Raw genomic sequence first — 20,650 nt, 5'->3', positions numbered from 1 at the left:
GGGCATGCTTCCAAACAAAAACTTTGCTATGTCTTACTTTCGGGGGATGCCTTATATTTCGCACTTCAGCAAAACCTCTACTATGTCTTATTTTCAGGGGATGTCTTATATTTGGGGAAACAGGGTAGATGTAGCCCACAGGACATAATTGAAAGATGGGTTATAACTTCACCATTATCCTCTATGCATTTTACAAGTTTTTTTGTATTGATCAATGTAGAAAGGAACAGTAAAGATAACATGCTAAGACAATATTTTAGTACACATTAACCATGTCAACTGGAGCATTATTCTGTTCTGTTTTTAAAGTTGGCAATATAATTTTCATAGTAAACATTCTCCACGGGATGGCTGGGGTTTTTAAAAATGATTTTCTTGTGTTTCCTAGTAACTAATTCAAATGCATTTCCTGTATCTTTAAAAGCTGTCTATCTTGTCATTCTGCCTAACAGCAATTGCTTCCCATTTTCTCTGATGGAAAATCTCCATCATTCTGATTCTTCAAAGCTTGCCAACCATTATTGTTCCTGATTCCCCTTGTGTACATTTTAATTGGGACCAAAAGACTTTGTGCTTTCTCCTTACTGAGTTCTTCACTCTGCTTTGGATTGAAAGGCAGAGAACCAGTATGCGGGAGTTAAATTTAGCTCTAAAGGTGGACAGATTAGTGTTTGGTATATAAATGTGGGAAGCTGGCATGTATATGAGATGCCAAAAAAAAACTGTCACAAAAAAGTAAAGGTGAAGTGGAGAACTCTATTTACCTCTCATAGGCAAACCTTTGAATACAGGCAACCTTTCCACTTCTCCTCACTTCTTTCCTGAAATGACTTATTAAAATTATTGATAATTTAAAATAATTTTTCTCCAAATGAAAAAGATCTGTGATATATTAGGATTTGTGGAATTTCCTTTATTCACCACAACCAAATATTATTGCTCCTGGTAATAATTTCACCATTTGTTTCCATCTGCCCTGATGTTCTCCACTTCCTGTTTCCTTTTAGCACACTATTCTGCACACATATTTATTTTGGACAACATGGCTAATTACTTTGGTTGTCAGCATCCTGTGTTTCATTAGCCCTTTATGCAGGGGTGATTGTTCATTCATTTCCGTACAGCAAGGGTGGCTTCAGTAATCAAAACTGGATCACTGAAAAGAGATTATGAAAAGGTGGAGGGAACAGCAATAATTAAACAAGCACAGAGACATAAATCTTAACTGAGGATATGAGAAACATGGCTACATGAAGATATGCAATAAACAGAACCTGGAAAATGTTTCAGTATCTCTCCAAGACACAATTTGAAGAGCCATATTGGATAAGATCAAAGGTCCATTCAGTCCAGCATCCTGTTTGCAACAGCAACTAGGCAGGTGATCCAGGGAAGCCACAATAAGTGTTGCTGTTTGTCTTCTCTCATGCAACCTGTACTCAGAGTTACCTTATGTCTAAAACACTGAACTTCCATTCATCTGTCATGACTAATAGTGATTGACAGACATCTCCTCCTGAACTTGTCTAATTACCTCTGCCTGTAAAAGGGGCTGTTTTGATAGTGGATTCCATTCATTAACTTGTGAAGAATTTCTTGCTTTTGTCTGTCCCAAGTTTCCGGTCAGTTCTATAGAGTGACTCCAAAATTGAGAAAGAAAATTATTTCTATGCACTTTCCACAAAACATACATTATTTTGTAAACCTCTGTTATATCCCCTTTGGCTTTCCCCCCCTAAACGAAAAAAAAAAACCCAAGGGCTTTCCTCATTTGTTCTTTTCTGCACCACTTTCAGCTCTACAACTATCCTCTTTGATTTGGAATAATCAGTATACAGCCACCTGAATACACCAACTTAGCCTGAGCTCATTAGAGCTTGGAAGCTCAGTATGTTTGGCCATGGTTAGTATTTGGATGGAAGACTACCAAGAAAGACCGAACTTGCTAAGTTGAGGAAAGCAGTGACAAACCAACTTGGATCATCTGTCTGGACCATCCAATGGATGGGATCATCTTGAGTCAGTTGTGCCTTGACAGCACATTCTTCTTAATTAGTATGCAGTAATCTAAATATTGCTGTATTATACCATTACATTAAAATATATTATGATGCAGGGGTCTCTTATTTTCAGTCTCTTTGCTAATAACCCTTAGTATGGAACATGCTCCTTTAATACTACCACACACAGAGGATGATATTATTACATTTCCACCATTATTTGAATATGCTTTTCTTACCTAGTCAGTGCCTTTCAGACCTCATCATTGACAGTGTGAATTCCTTTGCCTCATTCTCATAGACATATACTTTCTTACACTGAACCTCATTTGCTATTCCATTACCCATTCACTGTCTGGACAGATGTTTTTAGGATACTTTGCAGTGTGCTTCAGATTTTATCATCTTGAATAATTTGATGTGATGCACAAATTTGGCTACAACTGCTCACTGTCGATTCCGGATAATTTATATTTACTTTTGCTTTCTGTTCTTTAATGAGTTACTGATTTATAGCAGGGCTTCTCTTCTTATCCCAAGGACGTTCTGCTATCTAATGATCTAACCACATCCCTGGCTGGTTTCCTTCTTGCAATTTATTGAAATAAATATTTATTGAAGAAGAAAGAAAGGGAAACCTACACTCTACACAGAGGCAATACTAAGTCAGATGATTAAACCAGGTGTCTGGAATTAGAGATGATCTGTTGAGTATTAAAGCTATTAAGAAAGCTTGATTTTATGCAGTTAAAGGTAAATTTAAAATAAGGAATTCCTTCTCTGACTTTCCATATTCCAAGAGTGCTTTGCATCTGCTTATCCCAATGGAGGTTGTAGTGGAGAGAATTTATTGGCTACTGTCATTTCTGTCTTGAACTAGAGCTGCTATAGTGGCCAGATACTGTAGTATTTACACTCATGAACTGGTGGTATACCATCTATTGTGCTTGTGAGGACTTTGATGCCTTTTCCTGTCCAAAGCTCTGTGTCTTTCAATATTTGCATATCAGGCAAAAATTTAACAGATGCAGCATTCCCCAGCATGAAATACAACAGGAAAAACTTGTGTGTAACTGAAGTACACAGTTAATTTATAGCGATTCCAGCAAGGGACTTTCATTGCCTTCCTCTGCAGAGTCTTTCTTGGGGGTTCGCTTTTCAAAGCACTAACCCTGCTTAGCCTGTGAGATCTGACATTAGGCTATTACGATGCCACCTTCCCTTCCATATTTTTTTTAGATGATATTAAATTACACATTACCATGTGCTGCAATGCCACTGTTTCCTGTCAAAGAAACCTAAAAACCATACATATTGCCACAGTCAGTTCCGACAGGAAATTGCCTTCTTGATTCAACAATTTGCAAAAGCGAAAAATACTAAAGAAACCTGAAGCTTTTCAACAACCTTGAGGGCCAACGCTACACATGACTTTGTAAAATTAACCTGTTGATTCCTTCTCCATTGTAAAACATCCTTGAGAAGGGATTGTTTGCAGCAAATAAGGGGTGGGAGAGGTAGTGCATTGCTCTTGCCTTGCCAGCCATGTACAGAGAAGAAAATGAATATTCCTGCTTCTTCTCTGACAATGTTCTAGAACATCATGGGAGGAGGGAAAGCAGCTGGGGGGAATTTATGGGAAATTCAGCATATATGCTTCCTTTCTTCCCAAAGTCTTCTCCTCAGCAAAGATATTTTGCAATGGACAAACCATCATCAGGCACTGTAGTTTATGGCTGTAGTGTAATATGTAGTTTGGCCTTAAACTGATCAGGTTGATAGATATTGTTCAATGAGTTCATATATACATAGGGTTGCCAGTCTCCAAGTGTGGCCTAGATATCTCCCGGAATTACAACAGACATCAGTTCCCTTGTAGAATATGATTTCTTTGGCGGGTGGGCTGCATGGGTGTGTGTGCCTTTGCTGTTAAGTCACAGTTGATTTATTGTGACCCCCTAGGGTCAAGAAAAGACACATTCAGAGGTGGTTTGCCATTGCTTGCCCCCGCATCATGCCCCTGGTATTCCTTGGAAGTATCTCACCCAAATATTTCCCAAGATCGAGGCTGAGAATGTGTGACTGGCGCATGGTAACCGAACAAGTTTCCATGGCAGAGTGGGCATTCAATCTGAGTTTCCTAGATCCTAGTCCTACACCTTAACCACTATATTATGCTGGCTCTCAGATCCTGCTCAGGCTCCCCCCCTCCCAAATCTCCAGGAATTCCAAGGACTCTCCACCTCTTCTTCTGCTGGTGTGCTCATCAGTTCTAAATGCATGTGTATCACAGTTTATGACATGTGGAAAACAGGTATCTTTAAATGCACTTTTTCACCAGGTCACTAAACTAAGGGCCTTGTAGGAAGGTTGATTTACAGTCTTTTCAATGAAGCGTGAGGCTGAGATATTGTGTGAAATGGCAAGGTCTCTAATTCAAAACTGCAATTTGACACTTTCTTCACAAGTCTTTTGACAAGACTAAACAGGCCCCAGGATTCTGCAAGAAGCATCATCTCGGTGATGAGCAAGACTCGTTATCCTATTTTTACAGAGTTGCAGCTAGAATATAATGGGTAGCATCAGAGGCTATCTGTCTGACAAATGCCGGACCCAGTGCCCATTGGGAGTGGTCAGGATACCATTGTTCCTTTGTACAGGGTTCCCAGAAAGATGACAGTGTAAATTCTTGTGCTGACTGGCCAACACAGAGCAAAGGAAGTAATTCCTCTTCTCCAAATGCTGTGAGCATTCTGAAAGTCTTGGTAAACAACTCGGTTTCTGCTTACTTGTACTGTGTGTTTGGGAACTTGGTGATATAGGCCAAGTTGAGGGGCACAATGAAACATTACAATAGCCCAGGAGCAAACTGAGCAAAGAGTTTTTAGCAGTTCTAGAGGACACAGTCTGTGAGTGCTCTGGGTGTTGTGCTCTTGTTGTTTGGGTCTGAGCCAAATGGTCTTATCACTGGGATAAGACCTGGGAGATGGTGTAGAAGGCAGTGGGGGAGCCTATGGCCATCATCACTGCCACTGGCTGGGTCTGGCCAAGTCCATCCCTGTATCTTTGCCAGCAGAGCTGGAGCTTGTTTTTCTTCTGGCCACAGGTACCTGTCAGGGCAGGACCCAGCAGTTTCTTCAGGCTTGTCTTTGCACTGATGAGAACTAGCTGTGCCCCAATTATGTTCTCTTATTCTTGAGCAGTGGCGTAGCGCCAAGTGGGTGTGCGATGCACCGGGTATGCGCCAGAGCGGGGGACTGGTGGGGGCATTTGGGGCAGGCGGGGGCATGGCAGAGGCATTCTGGGGTGGGCGGGGGCATGGCAGGGGCACAGGGCGCATGCATGCCCTGGGCACAGTTCCCCCTTGCTCCGGCCCTGCTCTTGAGTTCTCTACTTGCCCATGAAACTGTGAGGAACATGCTCAGATTTGAATGTTCAGTACAATTGGAGCTAAATGTTTTACCACCAAGAATGTTTTTTTTCTGGGTTTGGGAACGTATGTTTTACCCCAGTGGTCTCCTGTCCCAATTCCCCTCTCCAACATGAATGAATTTACTATAAGCTGTGCTTTGCTAAGTCTGTATCTTTACATAATCTGACAATTTGGCCTCCTGGTATATGATAACTGAAAAATTTAAACATATATTTTCATAGCAAATGCTGAAATTTAATTTCCAGTAAGTGAACAAACAATACACTTGGCATTTTTTGAACCCAACAAAATAGTGATAGGCTCGACAGTACCCTGTTCTGCATCACTCCTCTTTTCTGATATCGGATCATGATCAAATATTTTATTCTATCTCTATGTAAATAAATGTTCTCTTGCCCCATTTCTGGGTCATACCCTCTGTAAGATGGATGATTTTTTAAAAATTGTGACATGAAAGGTGGATGCTGCCTCTTCCTTCTCCACAGCATATTTAAAGGCCACAGATATACATCTTCTGGCTGACTGGACAGGTTGGTCCTTCAGTCTATTGTCTGGACAGAAATGGGGAAAGGAAGGAAGCTTTCCGTGAAGCAGCCACATATTAACACATCAGCATCCGAATCAATATTCTCCTTGACAAGGCTAATTCCACAGAGGCATACTGCCGCCAGCCATGCTAGAAGGGAAAACCCTGCCAGTCTGGGGAAAATGCTGATGTGGAGGGTCCCAGGGACCATGGCAATCCTGGGACCACTAAAGGCTGGGGCTCAGGAATCAGTAAAGGTGCATTGTGTACAAGGACAGAGAAGAGCTGCACCCTGAATTACGGCAGGAATGGTCTATTCTAGTTGGGCAAATTTGTACTTGGTTTCCTGTTAAATTCTTCCTTTGTTTCAGCAGCCCTTTCCTCTGCACAGCCCTCTCTCTTCATCCATTAGGCTGTCTGTCTGTGTATTTCCATTTTGCCTTCCATTTCTCCCCTCCCGCAAATCCTTCTTTAGCTCCTCAACTCCCCTCCCCTCCCCTTCCTCTCCCCTCCTCCTCTCATTCTTTACCTTTTGGCTTCTTGATTCCAGCTTAGCTTGGGGGTGGTTTCTGAAGGCAGAAGGGTAGAAGGGTGTGGCACCCACTTGCTACTGTCCCTCGCAGACCTTGGTGGCGGCAGCAGAACCGGGAGGGAGGAACCAGCTGCACTGTCTGAGTTCAACAGCAAGCTGCTTACCAGCTGCTGGGAATTCATCCGCCTCCCCTTTCTCTAATTGCTTGGGATGTTTGTTTGATTTTAACAAACCCGTAAACACCACCTCAGAAGTTAATTGCTCCTATTTCCAGAGACATAAAGAAAAAAAAATATATAACACAAATGAATGCCTTGCTGAACTCAGCACCCTTCTGTTCATTAGACTAAGTGAACTCAGAGCTGTCGCAGAGACACTGCCTGCCAGGCAGGTCAGAGTTTAAGGTTACAGTATCTTGATAAGGACTGTGGGGTCTGATCCTCTCCTCTTAGGTTCTTGGCTCAAGATTCCTACTTTGGTAAGAAGCAGACAAAAATAATTGCTTTTATCATGCAGACCACTCGGATTTCTGCATTCCAGACAGTAAATTTTCAAATGATGTAGTCAAAAGGTTAAAAAAACAAGCCTGCTATCCAAATAAACTGATGCAGATTCAACATGTTTGCAAACATGTAATTGTCTTGGTTAAAAAAGAATCTCTCATTGGGACAATGGAGGTGTTAGCAAGACGAAAAGCAAGAGAGGGGATGCACAAATAAGAGGGAAAGTAAGAGAGGGAATGCACAAAAGGAAACCATGCCAAAGTCAGATGTCTCTGAGATAACCAGGCTGTGTATTTTAAAAGGCTGAAATACACTGAATATCTGGAATATTTACTCCTCTTCAAATTATATTATAAACTATTGGAGTGGCAGGCATTTTAATTAATGATGCAGTCTTTGGTTGTACTAGTGGGAAATGGAGCAGGTAACTGATGGCTCTTTTTGACTTCTGGGGTATTCTCTGACCATAGTTAAGAACAACCACTGTGGCATAAAAGATTCCTGCTACTATGCTGCAGAAAGGTTCAGAGGGAAGCACTCTATTCTAACCTGGTGCCTTCACACCATTTAACTGGGTTAAGCAGAACTGGTCTCAGTGCTAAATTGCTTCCTCACATCGTTAAGGCGTGAAATAGTTTTTTTCTCTCCTGCCTGGTGAGTCCACATTCTGCTACTTCAATACAAGCCCTTGGCAAAATATCATTTCTTGTACTTCTCAGTCGTATCTCAGCAGTCTGTGGCTTTAGGCATTAGCCTTTCATTTTTTTCCTTACATTCAGGCAACTGAAGGAGTATGGGAGAATCCAGAGGCGTATCTGCCCAGGCACAACTAATCTGATCACTTGGGGGGTGCAAAATAGGAAAGACGAGGCAGCAGGAAGTCCTGCTGCCTCATCGCCTTCGGGCTCCCTCTGCTCCACCCATGTCATTGTGGAAGTGAAGGGAGCCCGAAGACTATGCCCCTTGGGAACTATGCCCCAAGGCCAGCCTCCCAGCTTTTAAAAGCATGTTTCTGGAGGCTGTGCTGCTTCTCTCCTCAGGCTCTGTGAAGAGAAGCCAGGCTACAGGGAGCCCAGTTGGGGGGGGAGGAATGATTGTGGGTGGGGCCACACTCAGAACCCCACCCCTGAGTGCATGAGGGGCACAGGTAGGGTGCCTGGAGAAGGAGTTGTCTCCGGGCACCATCCCCCCCCCCCCATATGCCTCTGAGAGAATCTGTGAATCATGTTCAAAACTCTTACTTGTTTTGGACAAATATTCCTACCCCAGGTCAGTTGTGAGATATATTCAATTTCATATGTGTATATTTGCATAAACATATCCTGCCTGCCTGTCAAGAGAGTTAATTCCAGCATTTGTCAGGTAGAGAGGCTGTATCCAGATGACATAAGAAACAGAGGCACAGGGGCGGAAGCCAAACCCCTTAGGAAGCAAACAAACAAAAAACCCTAAAAGGAGGCCACAAGCTGGTTCTAAGAAATGAACATCCATTATGATATGCAATGTAGCAGCTGCATTTTGAAAAATGGCCTTCTTTGGAGCCAAAAGGATCTTGCTCTGTCTTATGCTGAAAACAGCAGCCAAAATAATTAACTTTGAGAATGTTCCATCTGTCTTTTTTCTCAACTGTTCAAATCAAGAATTAGGTGGAATTGGTGTGGCAGCTCTTTCAGTTACTTTGCCTGTACTGGAACTATTCTTAGATTGAACGAAAAAGTTTGTAAATCACACACTTGTGAACTGTGTTGTTGAACTGACCTATGCATAAGACTATGATTCAAGCTACTGTGAGGTTTTCTCTTAATTTTTACCCCGTTTGCCCTAGTTGTAGCATAAGATTGTCTGTTAATTCTATACCTTGTCTGAAAGTGTGTTAGTGCCACTGTCTGGTACATTTCTGCAGTACACACACATACACAGAATTTATTTATTTTTATTTTTATTTATTTATTGTTTCGGCTTTTATACCGCCCCATTCCCAAGGGTGGTATATACCGCCCCATCCCCAGTGATGTAGCATCCATATCTTAATAGTTTTTCTGCCTTCCCATGTTACTCATTGCAGTGTAAACACATATTATGTCTCAAGCCATTGAGCTATACCATGTGCCCTTTTCTCATGCCATCCCCGGGTGGGGAGTCCAGGGCAAGTGCAAGTTACAGCCCATTCTGAGTGATTGCAAAGATGGGGGAGGTGCTTATTCCCACACTTCCTGGTGAGATGTTAGGCTGTCAAGGCACATCTTACCTCTTCAGCCCCTTCTCAACCTGAGTAGCATCTCTTTTTATGTCACACCAGTGAAATTCAGAATGGACTACAGAGGTACTTGAGAGGAAACAACATGAGCAATTTATGCTTATTGCTTCTTCCCAAGTCATTACTCTTTGCTAAATGGGCCAAATGGACCGAAAGGCATGTCCCTATGGGCGGTACGTCCCTGTCTCCAGGGGGTAGGATTAAGGCTTATGGCACTTCTTCACTCTTGCGGAAGAAATAATTCTACCCCAGTCATTGCTGGGACATTATGTGTATAATTATGTGTGTAGTGTTACCATACTTACCTAAAAGGAGAAAAGCCCTGAATGAAAGGTGATCTTCTCAAAATGAGATATACACTCATTTTTTAAATTATTGTACATAACTTGTATGTGAATTTAAGATCTCTACGGTTGCTAAAAATGTCTTGCTTCTATGTGAATAGAGTTGTTTGTGAGGAATTGGTCCTTTTCCACTTGCTGTTCTCATTGTTGTTCCTGATACTGAAGCACATTGGCTCTGAAATAGCTATAAAGGGAAGGGAGACCATGCTCTGCTGCCCTATTCACACTTAAACCGACACAGTGCAGAGGAAGGAAGTCAGCTCCATGAGTTCAGTCACTGGGATATAAAGGGAGATTGTGATGTAGCATCTGGAAACAGAATTTTGATTGAAGAATCAAGTGAAGCCAGATTATGAGAGACGATTTATGAACTGTCTGAACTGGCTCCTGAAATTATTGGGCATAAATACATTCCTTATGGCAGAGGTATCTGGAAGTAGACAGCTTCTTTCTCTCAGTGTAGTACAGAAAGGCATTGACGTAGCTATAATGGGGACATCCGGGGACAAATCCCACGGGTGCCCCCTGGTAAGTCACGTGGGGGCAGAAAATTGCCCACTCCCCCTTCCCCCTCACTCCCTCATCCCTCCCTCCCCCTCCCCCTTCCCCCTCACTTCCGCGCCCCCTCCCTCCCCCTCCCCCCCTCCCTTCCTCGGCTAAACTAAGGTAAGTGGGTGGGGGCTCACAGGGGGTGGAGTCCAGGCACCACTTTGCCCTGAGTGCCATTTTCCTCCCTATGTTTCTGTAGAAAGGACTCTAGTGAACCTACAACATGATGGCATTTTTTCCCCTGAAAGAAGTTAGAGCAACAGTAGGCTTCTTTTTCAGGACAGAACTGGAATGAGAATAAACCATCTCATATTTTCTTATATTTCAGGCTTTTAAAATCATAGAATAATCTTAAAGTTTTGAGAGCTTAAAAAATTCTTTTCTAAAAATACTCTCAAATACTCTCAAATAAACACTCTCAAATAATTTTAAAATAAAGGCTCATTATTTTGTAAACTGGACTTACCATTTCTGATTTTAGTAGTCTATCATTTTTAATGAATGATTGCTGAGTTTTCATGCAGAGCTGACCCAGTTTTTCCTAAATTAGCATTTGCAACATATTAAGGCCAGGAATCGTAACTTAAATTCTGTAGAACTCCAAAAGACCAGTGGAATTCACTGGTAAGATCATTTGGGAGAATATGCAGGACCCAGGCAAGCCACAACTTATGAGGCACCAATCCTGATTTTGCCTTCAGTGTATTCTTCTTCTTATCTTCAGGAAAGCACCTCTTCAGATACCCTCTGAAATTATTACACCCCCCTCCAAAATCTGCAGGTAAGGGACCACTGGGCTTCTTCCACTTTGGTCTCTCCTCAGTAGCAGCAACTAATTCTTATAGCTATTCCTAACCAACTTCCAGAAGTCCTGGTTATAATTATAGGTAGAATTGCAGCATGCCACCCCTCCCACCCACTCCCTCTTCCTCTGCTAGGGTGGGGGGCCATGTCCAGATGCTGGACCCCTCCCTTGCATGCCACCCTCCCCCTCCCTCCCCTCCATTGCATGCCACCCCTTACTCACTCCCCTCCCTTGCATGCCACCCCTCCCTCCCCTCCCTCTCCCTCCGCTAGGGTGGGTGGGCCATGTCCAGATGCCAGACCCCTCCCTCCCCTCCCTTGCATACCACCCTCACTCCCTCCCCTCTCTCCCTCCCTTGCATGGCTCCCCTCCCCTCCCTTCCCCTTCCTCCCTACGCTAGGGTGGGCAGGCCATGTCCAGGTGCTGGGTCCCTCCCTCCCCTCCCTTGCATGCCACCCCTCCCTCACTCCCCTACCTCACTGCCCTTCCCTTGCATGCCACCCCTCCCAACCTGAATGGTAATGTGGACATTTAAACCCAGGCCCCTCAGCTCTACAATTCTTAGTTAGACTCTGACCTAGATGTCACAGGGTAGCCCAGACTTATCATATCTCAGAAGCTAAGTAATGTTGTCCCTGGTTAATACTTGGATAGGAGACCACTAAGAAAATCCAGGAATTGCTACACAGGGGTGGGCAGTGGCAATCCACCTCTGTTAATCTCTTGCCTTGACAATCTAAAGGGTCCCCATAACTCAGCTGCAACTTGATAGTACTTTCTAGCACTAGTTGAGTTAGCATGTGGATGAGAGCACATCTATTGAAACAGTGAAATGTGGATAGATGGCACTGCTGTGATGGTAGGGACATTATTGGGCTGGTTCCAGTCTAGTGGGAGTGGAAAGGAAAAAGTAATTGGTGCTGTTCTACATGTTTAAGCATAATAGTGCAAATGTGTAATGCTACCTACAGCACTTTGGCACACTCAGCTTGAGTCGTTGATTTGTAGTGTTTCCACTTGCACAGGGGTTGTTATGCATCTAGAATTCTCTATAAGATCCAGTTCTACATGCTTCCTTTGTATCTTCCTCTCACTGGATTTTGTTTGCAATTGTAGCCTAAATTGCTGCCCAGATTTCAGCACTTTTTTTGTTGAATAACAATGCATGTGCAGATGTTGCAATCGATCTAGGGTTTTATAATCTCCACAATCTTTTTTTTAAGTGAGAAGTTTCTGAAACCTGGAAGTTTGCCTGGACTTCCAGGACCATAAATGTTAATTGTGGCAGGCTCTGATTTACCTTTATGCATCTGGTTAGCTGTTGAATAGTAGCTCTAAGGACATGACATATAATCATGAATTCAGTCTGATCCTAAGCATTTTCACTCAGATGCAACCTTCCCTCTGTATTCATTAAAGCTTATTTCCCCATAACTGTGTACAGAATTACAGCCTTAGGCAGAAAAAAAAGAATGAATCACATCCTTTTGATCTAAATACCCCTTTGAAGTAAAATTATCTCACAAACAGAATCTGTAAGACAGCAAAGTCTGCACTAAAAAAAAATCCTGCCATCACAATGATGATGCAAAGAAAGATCAGAGCTTTTTCTGCATGGAGATATTTCTCAGTGTGACACAGCATACCTGTGTTTTATGAGACAGTTTCCATGTGATGTTTGGGGTCCCCCCCGGACTTTCCCTTTTGGACTTAAAAGGTAAACAGCACACTGGTTGCAGGTAGAGTCTTTGTTTGGAAGCTCTGACTGCAGCCAATCAAGGAGGGGGCAAGGCTTAGCCCCGCCTCCAAAATGGCAATGTGTAATTCCTGCATGCCTTTTATTCTTTAAACAGGATGTTTTTTTTAAATGTAGCTGAGGTGCAGCTGTGAACCCTGACTCAATTGTTGGGAGTGAGTGGGGGGATGGTAAGATTGTTTTCTGGTCCGTGCTTCTGTGCCAATGTGAAGAGTAGAAAGGAAGAGAGATGCCAGCAGTGAGTGGCCCAGGGAGAGGATATGCGAATGCCATTACCATATCCCTCAGTGCCACTCTCTACTGCTTGCACAATCCAGGTACTGTGGTACTCAATTTTTTAAATCACAGTGCCTAGTTTGAGGTTTTATTTGTTTTTTTTTTGGGGGGGGGGGTTGCAAATAGTTTCAGACAGCAGCCATATTGGTCTGCAGTAAAACAATTAGATTTTATTCTAGTACCCCCTTAGAGACCAACAAGAGTTTCAGGAGATCAGTTTTTGAGAGTCGGATCTCCCTTCCAAGTACCTGTCTAATGAAGGGAGCTGTGATTCTGGAAACTTATCTCTTGTCGGTCTGTAAGGTGCTACTGGACTCGAATCTAACTGTTTTAACAAATACAAACCCTTCATATGTTATGGTCCCTTAACTTGGCTGCTGGTGCTCCCAACATCTCCTGTTCTCCTCTCTAATCCTAACTGGAGGAACTTCATTAGTTTTAAAAAGATCCACTCATCCTGATTCTTAGGGGTCGTGTGGATACTCGTGGAATGGAATAGTATAATGTAACATTTGTTATTGCATTATACTTTCTAAAAGCTTGGTTGAGATCTCCAAAACAGCAAACAGTTTTTGACGTTTTCTTAAATTTTAATTGTTTTTATAATGTTTTCATTTGTTAGCTGTATGGAGCAGATCTCTGGAAAGGTGGCATATACATTTTCTAAGTAAATAAATACTCAAAACATCTCTAAAAAGTGTGGTCAAAATCCAGCCAAAGTTAAGTGCTTTTTGAAAACTCCATTGTTTGTAATGTGCTTCATGAAATAAATGCATGAAAAGTATTTAACTCTGGGACCATTCTGGTCTTCAAAAAATCCTAGAAGCTTAGTATTAAGAATCTATGAAAGTAGTGCTGCCATTTTTTATATGAACTTTTGAGGCAGAAATTTTCACATAAGCCACCAGTAAGAAAACTTTGTGTGAGTTAGATATCATCAAGTTGCTGCCAACATATTGTGATTCTATGAATTAGTGACTTCTAAAATGTACAATTGGTAATAGCCTTTCTCAGGTCTCACAAGCTGAAGGCCATGGTTTCCTTTATTGAGTCAATCCATCTCATGTTGGGTCTTCCTGTTTTCTCGCTGCCTTCTCTTTTCCTATCATTATTGTCTTTTCCAATGACTCTTGTCTTCTGATGACGTGACTAAAGATTACTGATTAATTATTCTTCCCTCTTGTTTTTCTCTACAGGTTGAAAAAAATGATGATATTGACCAAAAGATCGAACAAGATGGCATTAAACCAGAAGAGAAAGCTCACAAGGCAGCCACCAAAATTCAGGCTAGCTTCCGTGGACATATAACAAGGAAAAAGCTTAAAGGGGAGAAGAAGGGAGATGCCCAAACTATTGATGGTGAAGCTGGTGAGAAGAAGGAGGAAGTCCTCGCTAATGGTGTGGCTGATGGCAAAGCTACGATTACAGGAGTGGCTCTGTCTGAGAATGCCCAGCCTGCAGATGGCAACAAAGAAGGAGGCCCCGCAGCAGAGAAGCAGGGGGAGGCCACAGCTGACACTGGTTCAGAACAACCTGCCCCAAAGGCTACAGCTCCCGCTGCCCCATCAGAGGAAAAACCCTCCTCTGCTGCCATTGAAACGGAAAGTGCCACTAAAGCTTCCACTGATAACTCCCCATCCTTGAAGGCCGATGAAACCCCAGTCAAGGAGGAACCTAAACAAGCCGATGTGCCTGCCACTGTCACCACTGCCGTTAGCCCCACTGCTGCAGAGGATGCTACTGCCAAGGCAACAGTGCAACCCCAAACAGACACAGCAGAGAGTAGCCAAACCGAAGAGAAGACAGGTATGCTAGCCACAGGGAGGAAAGCTGTCCTTGTACTAGAACTAGTGGAGGATTCTGGGACATGGAAATTATGGTCATGATTACTCCATTCGGGACTATTTATGGGATGAGATTGATCCCAGTTACCCCCTCTTCCTCTCTGTCTCCAGCAAATCCCCACCTCCAACTTAAGTGGAGGCTGCCTGCCAGAGGCATACCTAGGCAAACTGGAGCCCTGGGTAAAACCTGAGTTTGATGCCCCCTTCCACTGGTGGCCACCCTCCCCCACCGTGACCAAACAATGATTTTTTCCACCAGGTCATTTCAAAGTCACCATCACATTATAGAACATGCCCCAACTCACCAATCTGAACACAGCAATGGGCCATGCCACACAGCAGAAATAATTTTTGGAAAACATTTTCAAAATGCTTTCAAAATATTTTATTACTGCTATGAAAACATTTTATGGTGTTGTATCCAGTCCCCCCAATTGGGGGAAACAGCAACACTTTCAATGTTATTTAAACTGGGAACCCCAGATTTTCCCTTTAAGGTAGATTTAAAAGGAGAATCTGGGCTCCCTAGTTTAAACAAGTGATGCTGGAATCCATCCCCAAACAGCATCATTTTCAATGGTGTTTAAACTAGGAAGCCCAGATTCTCTTTTTAAATCCACCTTAAAGGGAGAATCTGGGGTTCCCAGTTTAAACAACATTGAAAGAGATGCTATTTTGCGGTGGATTCTCCCCCACCCTGAAAAAGCATCCCTTTCAATGTTAGATTCTCAGATTCTCCCTTTAAATCCATGATGAAGGGGGTGGATTTAATAATAATAATAATAACCTTTATTAGGCATTGAGAGAATAAAAGAAAGAAAGAAAACAAGCATTGGCAGGAAGGGAGTGGATTTAAAAAGAGAATCTGGGGAAATTTAGGGGGTGCCTGTTGTCAGGGGTGCAATTATTAAGATAGCAGCACCAAAATTTCAGAGTATCTTCGTGAGACCCTACTGATGATACCACCCGAGTTTGGTAAAGTCTGGTTCTGGGGGTCCAAAGTTCTGGGGGTCCATCTCCTATTAGCTCCCATTGGAAACAAAGGGTGATGGGGGCACTCCCTTTGGAAGTCCATAACTTTGGACTCCCTAAACCAAACATCACCAAACCTGGGTTATATCATCAGGAGAGTCTCTCAAAAAGTTCCTGAAATTTTGGTGTTGCTAGTCTAAAATCTGCATCCCCTGCAGGCCAAAAACGGAAAAAAACACTGAAAATACAAAATCCCCCACAAACAAACCTGCAATTTTGTCGCCCACCACGTGGCGCCCTGAGCAGCTGCCCACTTTGCCCAATGGGAGGAATGCCTCTGCTGCCTGCTCAGGGTAACAAAGGCAGGAATAATTTTAAGGGCAGACACACCAGGCATCTGTCTGTCCTTAGTGGGACATTTGGGTCAGTATATGGATACAAATTCAGTAGAGTTGCAGTGGGAAGAGATGTTTCCCGCAGCATGGTTCTTTTCTTAACCACCTTTTCTTCACCCAACCCTACCACATGTTTGTCAAGATACAGGGAAGATATTATGCTGTCTTTCACTCAAAATGCAAAGCTTGTTTTGAGATACAGAGTGAGAGTTTCAAAACAAATTATCACTGTATTTTTCAGATTTCGTATATAATGACCATGCTGATAAGCGTCCCGAGAATTTATATAAAAACCCGGCCACCTGTTGTATATCAAAAAACATCCCTGACCACTAGTCTACTGGCTGGAGATTAGAGCAGCCCATGAGAATATAGATGTTGGCTATTTCAGCTTTTGATAACTTTACACTCTGAAAAAAATTTCCACTTTTGAAACAGTGTGCTGTGTTGTGCATTGTTGCACAATGGGGCTGTGGAGGTCAATTGGAGGTTTACCATAAAAGGGCAGTTTGGTGAGACAGTGGGGTTTAGTGTGTGGTAACATCAAAAAGGAAATAGATAATTGCAAATAAGCTGAAACCATCATGGGAAGTCTTAGGAAGAATCTGAAGCAAACACTAAAACTCGTAGTAGTTATTCCCTCTCCTCAGGGAACCCAGAGAACTGTTGTCTGTGTAGGTTGTGGTGTATCTTTAAAACACAATGCTTTGAATAGCGTTTTTACCTATTGGAAAAGGGGCAGCCATGACAGTCAAATTGGTATAAAACCAAGGTAGAGTTATAGTTTGGATAGCACTAAGACTGTCTAGCATATGCTAGAAGTAGGTTTTTCTTTTATAAATATCTATTTGACTTGGATTTGGGTGTGGGGGAAGAATCACTCATATCAGAAAGCAATAATCCAGCACTAAAATATCAGGCAGGAAGAGCAACCAAACTAAAAATCTATCTCTTCTCCTAGGGTCATGCTGTTTCTTGGCTTAACTCCAAATTACTTGAATGGAGACCAGCCAAAGATGATTTCAAGTCACATTCTCTGCCAAATGGATCTGTAAATCTCATGAGAAAGCCGGGTCTCCTTTACCCTAAAGCCGATAATCAGGAACATAGAGTGGGATGAGCTAAATAAACAAAGACATAGAAATTGTAGCATATATCATGTATAAATACAGAAGCTCCATTATTCTAGTTGTCAAAATTTATTTATTTTGAACAGACTTTTCCTGGTGTGTGCAAGGGAAGGCGAGGGAGAAAAGATGCTTGGGGCTAAAGACACGTCAAAACTGGCTGCAAAACCCATTCATCCCCACAAAGTCCTATTTAGCTCACTGGAAATATGCCTGAGCATTTGGATGGCAGAATGTGGCCTATAAAGAGATGTTTAGTGTATGTGGCCCATCCCAATGATGCCAAATCTTGCATGATCCTCTGCTGATTTCTCATTGTGGGAAGTGGCCAAAACAGGCATGTTCTGCTACTGATATGTACTGGCCCATATAAGACTGGGTATAAACGCTTACTAGAATGAGACATATAGATGTGTATTAAAATTACTCACTGCATAGTGACCAAAAGGCCTGTTTTGCACTCTCTTACTTAGGCAAAATATTTGATCCAAGAAGCAATTCTATTATTGATATGTCTCAGGAAAGCTTTGTGTAGCACCAATGAGTTCTCTTGTATTATTCAGCAATCTCTGCTTGCACTGCAAATACTTTGAACCTTGTACATGTCAGTCAGAGAAGATCAGGCTCCAATTCCCCTAGCTGGCTCAGCTGATTAACACTACTGTGTGTCTTGCATTTAATACATACCAAAATCTTTCTCTAAATATTCAGACTGAAATGAGATTTCTTTCCCCCCTTCGTAAAGCTAGAGGAAGAACAACACAAAAAGTGTCAGGATAAATTAAAACATTTTTTTTTTGTAGAATAAGGGTGAGAAACTGATTAAGCAGATCAGCCTGTTAGTAGAAAAAATAGCTTTCTTCATGTTCCTAAATAAGGAGTGAAGCTAGAAACCTGCCATGGTCTCATGATTAGAAATCTCAGTTCCTATTTTCAGTTATCAACATCTGGCTAGTGAATAATGGGTTAACTCACTGGAACTCTCTTCAATAAAATCCCATAAAGCAGTCTTAGAGATGAATAGCTATCCCAGTTTTCAGCTGGTGGCAGCTCTCAATGTGTTTCTGTTGCTTTCCTCCATGCAACCTATCTTATTTTCCCTTTCCAGAACAGAGTTTTCTGAACAGTGTGTGAACACAGTCCGCTTCTCAAAAAGTTGATTTGCAAGTGGTGTTACAAGGGGTGGTGAATGATCGATACGTTTATAGGATTAATAGTTCTAGGTTCTTTCTGGCTCCACAGGCTGACATATTCTTACTACAGTGGCCCATAGTAATCATTAAATTAGTATAACTGTTGTAATCGTTACAATAAATATCTCCCCAAGTCTTCCATCATTATAAAACAGGAGATAATATTTAAATAGAATTAGTTTTGACCATAAGAATGACAACCCAGCAAGTCTGTGAGGAGAAAAGACCGTGCTGTTGTACTCCGCATTGATCAGGTGAATGTATGGGAAGCGGTAGTGGCATAATAGTACAGCCCTTTCTTTTCATACAGAAGGTCCACATAAGTCAATAATTTGACATAGCAATATGTTGGGAAACATCTTCCTTTGTCTGAGACTCTGGTAAGCTGCCATCATTTGCCAGTAGACAGTATTGGACAATAGATGGATCTAAGTGATTTATACGGAGTGGCAAGACCTTCTTATATGTTCAGCTGTCACAACTGCATAAAGGGAGGGAAAGCACCCTCCTCAGGAAGGACATTTGAATGGTAGAACTGAGCTTTCCTGGGAATTTCCCTTCAAAACATTTAAGTCTTACTCTAAAATTATGGCTATCATTTCAGTGAGTAAAGATTGGCCCAGGAAATGATGATGGAAGACTGCCAGAAAAATAAATAAATGTAATTGGCTACCAGCCAGTATCAATAATTGGCTAATTTCCGAGGCACACTTGGCTTCTGCTCCTGTAAAGAGTAAATGAGGGTCAGCCTTCACTTTCACTGTACTGTTCACTAGGATTGTATTTTTATTGTAGTTATTGCCTCAGCCTTCTAATCCAAGGATATGATCTCATGGGTGACATTGACAGTGCATAAGATTGATGTTAGGGAGAATCATTGCGTCACCTGAGAAAGGATAGAAGGAAAAGACTGTCCTTTGCAGTGGTTGTTGGTTTTTTTTGTGAAGATACAACAGAATTTAGGGTTGTTTTTTCTCTTCAGTTTGCACACTTTTTTAACTTTTGAAATCAATACTTTATTTTTGTCGACAAATAGAAGCGTTACGATTCTCTACTATACTGAGAACAAAATGCATAAAAAAGAATTCTAAAATTCCACTGGAATGAATATGGAAAGTGTGCTACACATTTCCACATCAAGGGTGATGAGTAATACCTAATAGCTGTCCATAAAAGGCATGAACATATTTATTCATCAGTGTTGGGTGTGTTGATGATGTCTATTTTTAATTTGTAGCAGATAATGCTTGAATTGCTATGAAGACCTGCAAAACTGGGTTGATCTAAGACCACTGTGGAAATGGTGGGAAAAGATGGACATCATGAACTGTATGAAATTGCCTTAGGCAGGACATTGGTTGCCATAGGCATTCTTTGCTGTATTGATCCTACATTAGTACTAACACTGGTATAACATGGTTTAAAACCTGAGCATTTTCACAAGCAAACAATAGCTGTAGAAATAAAAGTTATTGTAATCTAATCTGGCACATGTATATCTTGCTCACACAATGCCCAAGCAGGCAGGCAGAAGTGTGGTCATTCATCTCAGTGTTGCAGGCAGATAGGGATTTGAATCCCTGACAGCACAAATACTGCCAAAAAAAAACACCACCCAGTCACAACCAGACAGGGAATGATGGAGTACCATCCCAATCAATTCACCCACCTGTTCAGTAGAAAGGAAAATAGCATTGACTTTCCAATTGAGGTGTTCTAGACAAGCTATAAAATAATGCCACTGTGGTATAGTGGTTAAGAGCAGTGGACTCAAAATCTGGGGAACTAGATTTGTTTCCCTGTTCCTCCACATTAAGCCTCCTGAGTGACCTTGGGCTAATCAAAGTCTTTTTCAAACTTTCACCCTCAACTACCTCAAAAGGTGTCTGTTGCGGGGAGAGGCAGGGAAGGTGATTGTAAGCCACTTTGAGACTCCTGAAAGGTAGAAAAAAATAAGGTAAAAAACCAACCCTGTTAATTAGCTTACTCCAGGCAAAAAAAGAAACAAAGACTTTGCAAGAGAGAGAGAGAGAGCCTACTTCTCCTGTGCATTTCCTGCTTTGGGACTTGCACAGTAAAATCCAGCTGCAAAGTGGACTGAAAGTGGATTGAAAGTGCGTTATTCCGCATGTGCAGAA

The 20,650-nt window shown here is 42.1% G+C and overlaps 1 protein-coding gene across 1 annotated transcript in view; it reads left to right on the top strand.

The window, feature by feature from the left end:
- Positions 1-20,650, top strand: part of GAP43 (growth associated protein 43) — a 69,731-nt gene that overhangs the window by 17,106 nt on the left and 31,975 nt on the right. The window contains exon 2 of the mRNA XM_048494940.1: positions 14,178-14,787. Coding sequence (XP_048350897.1) covers positions 14,178-14,787 — 610 coding nt within the window. The remainder of the gene's footprint in view (positions 1-14,177; positions 14,788-20,650) is intronic.

This window comes from Sphaerodactylus townsendi, linkage group LG04, assembly GCF_021028975.2.
Source record: "Sphaerodactylus townsendi isolate TG3544 linkage group LG04, MPM_Stown_v2.3, whole genome shotgun sequence".
In the NCBI taxonomy this organism is placed as follows: Eukaryota; Metazoa; Chordata; class Lepidosauria; order Squamata; family Sphaerodactylidae; genus Sphaerodactylus; species Sphaerodactylus townsendi.
The sequence above is the reverse complement of the archived record's forward strand: the minus strand, read 5'-3'. Positions and strand labels throughout refer to the sequence as shown.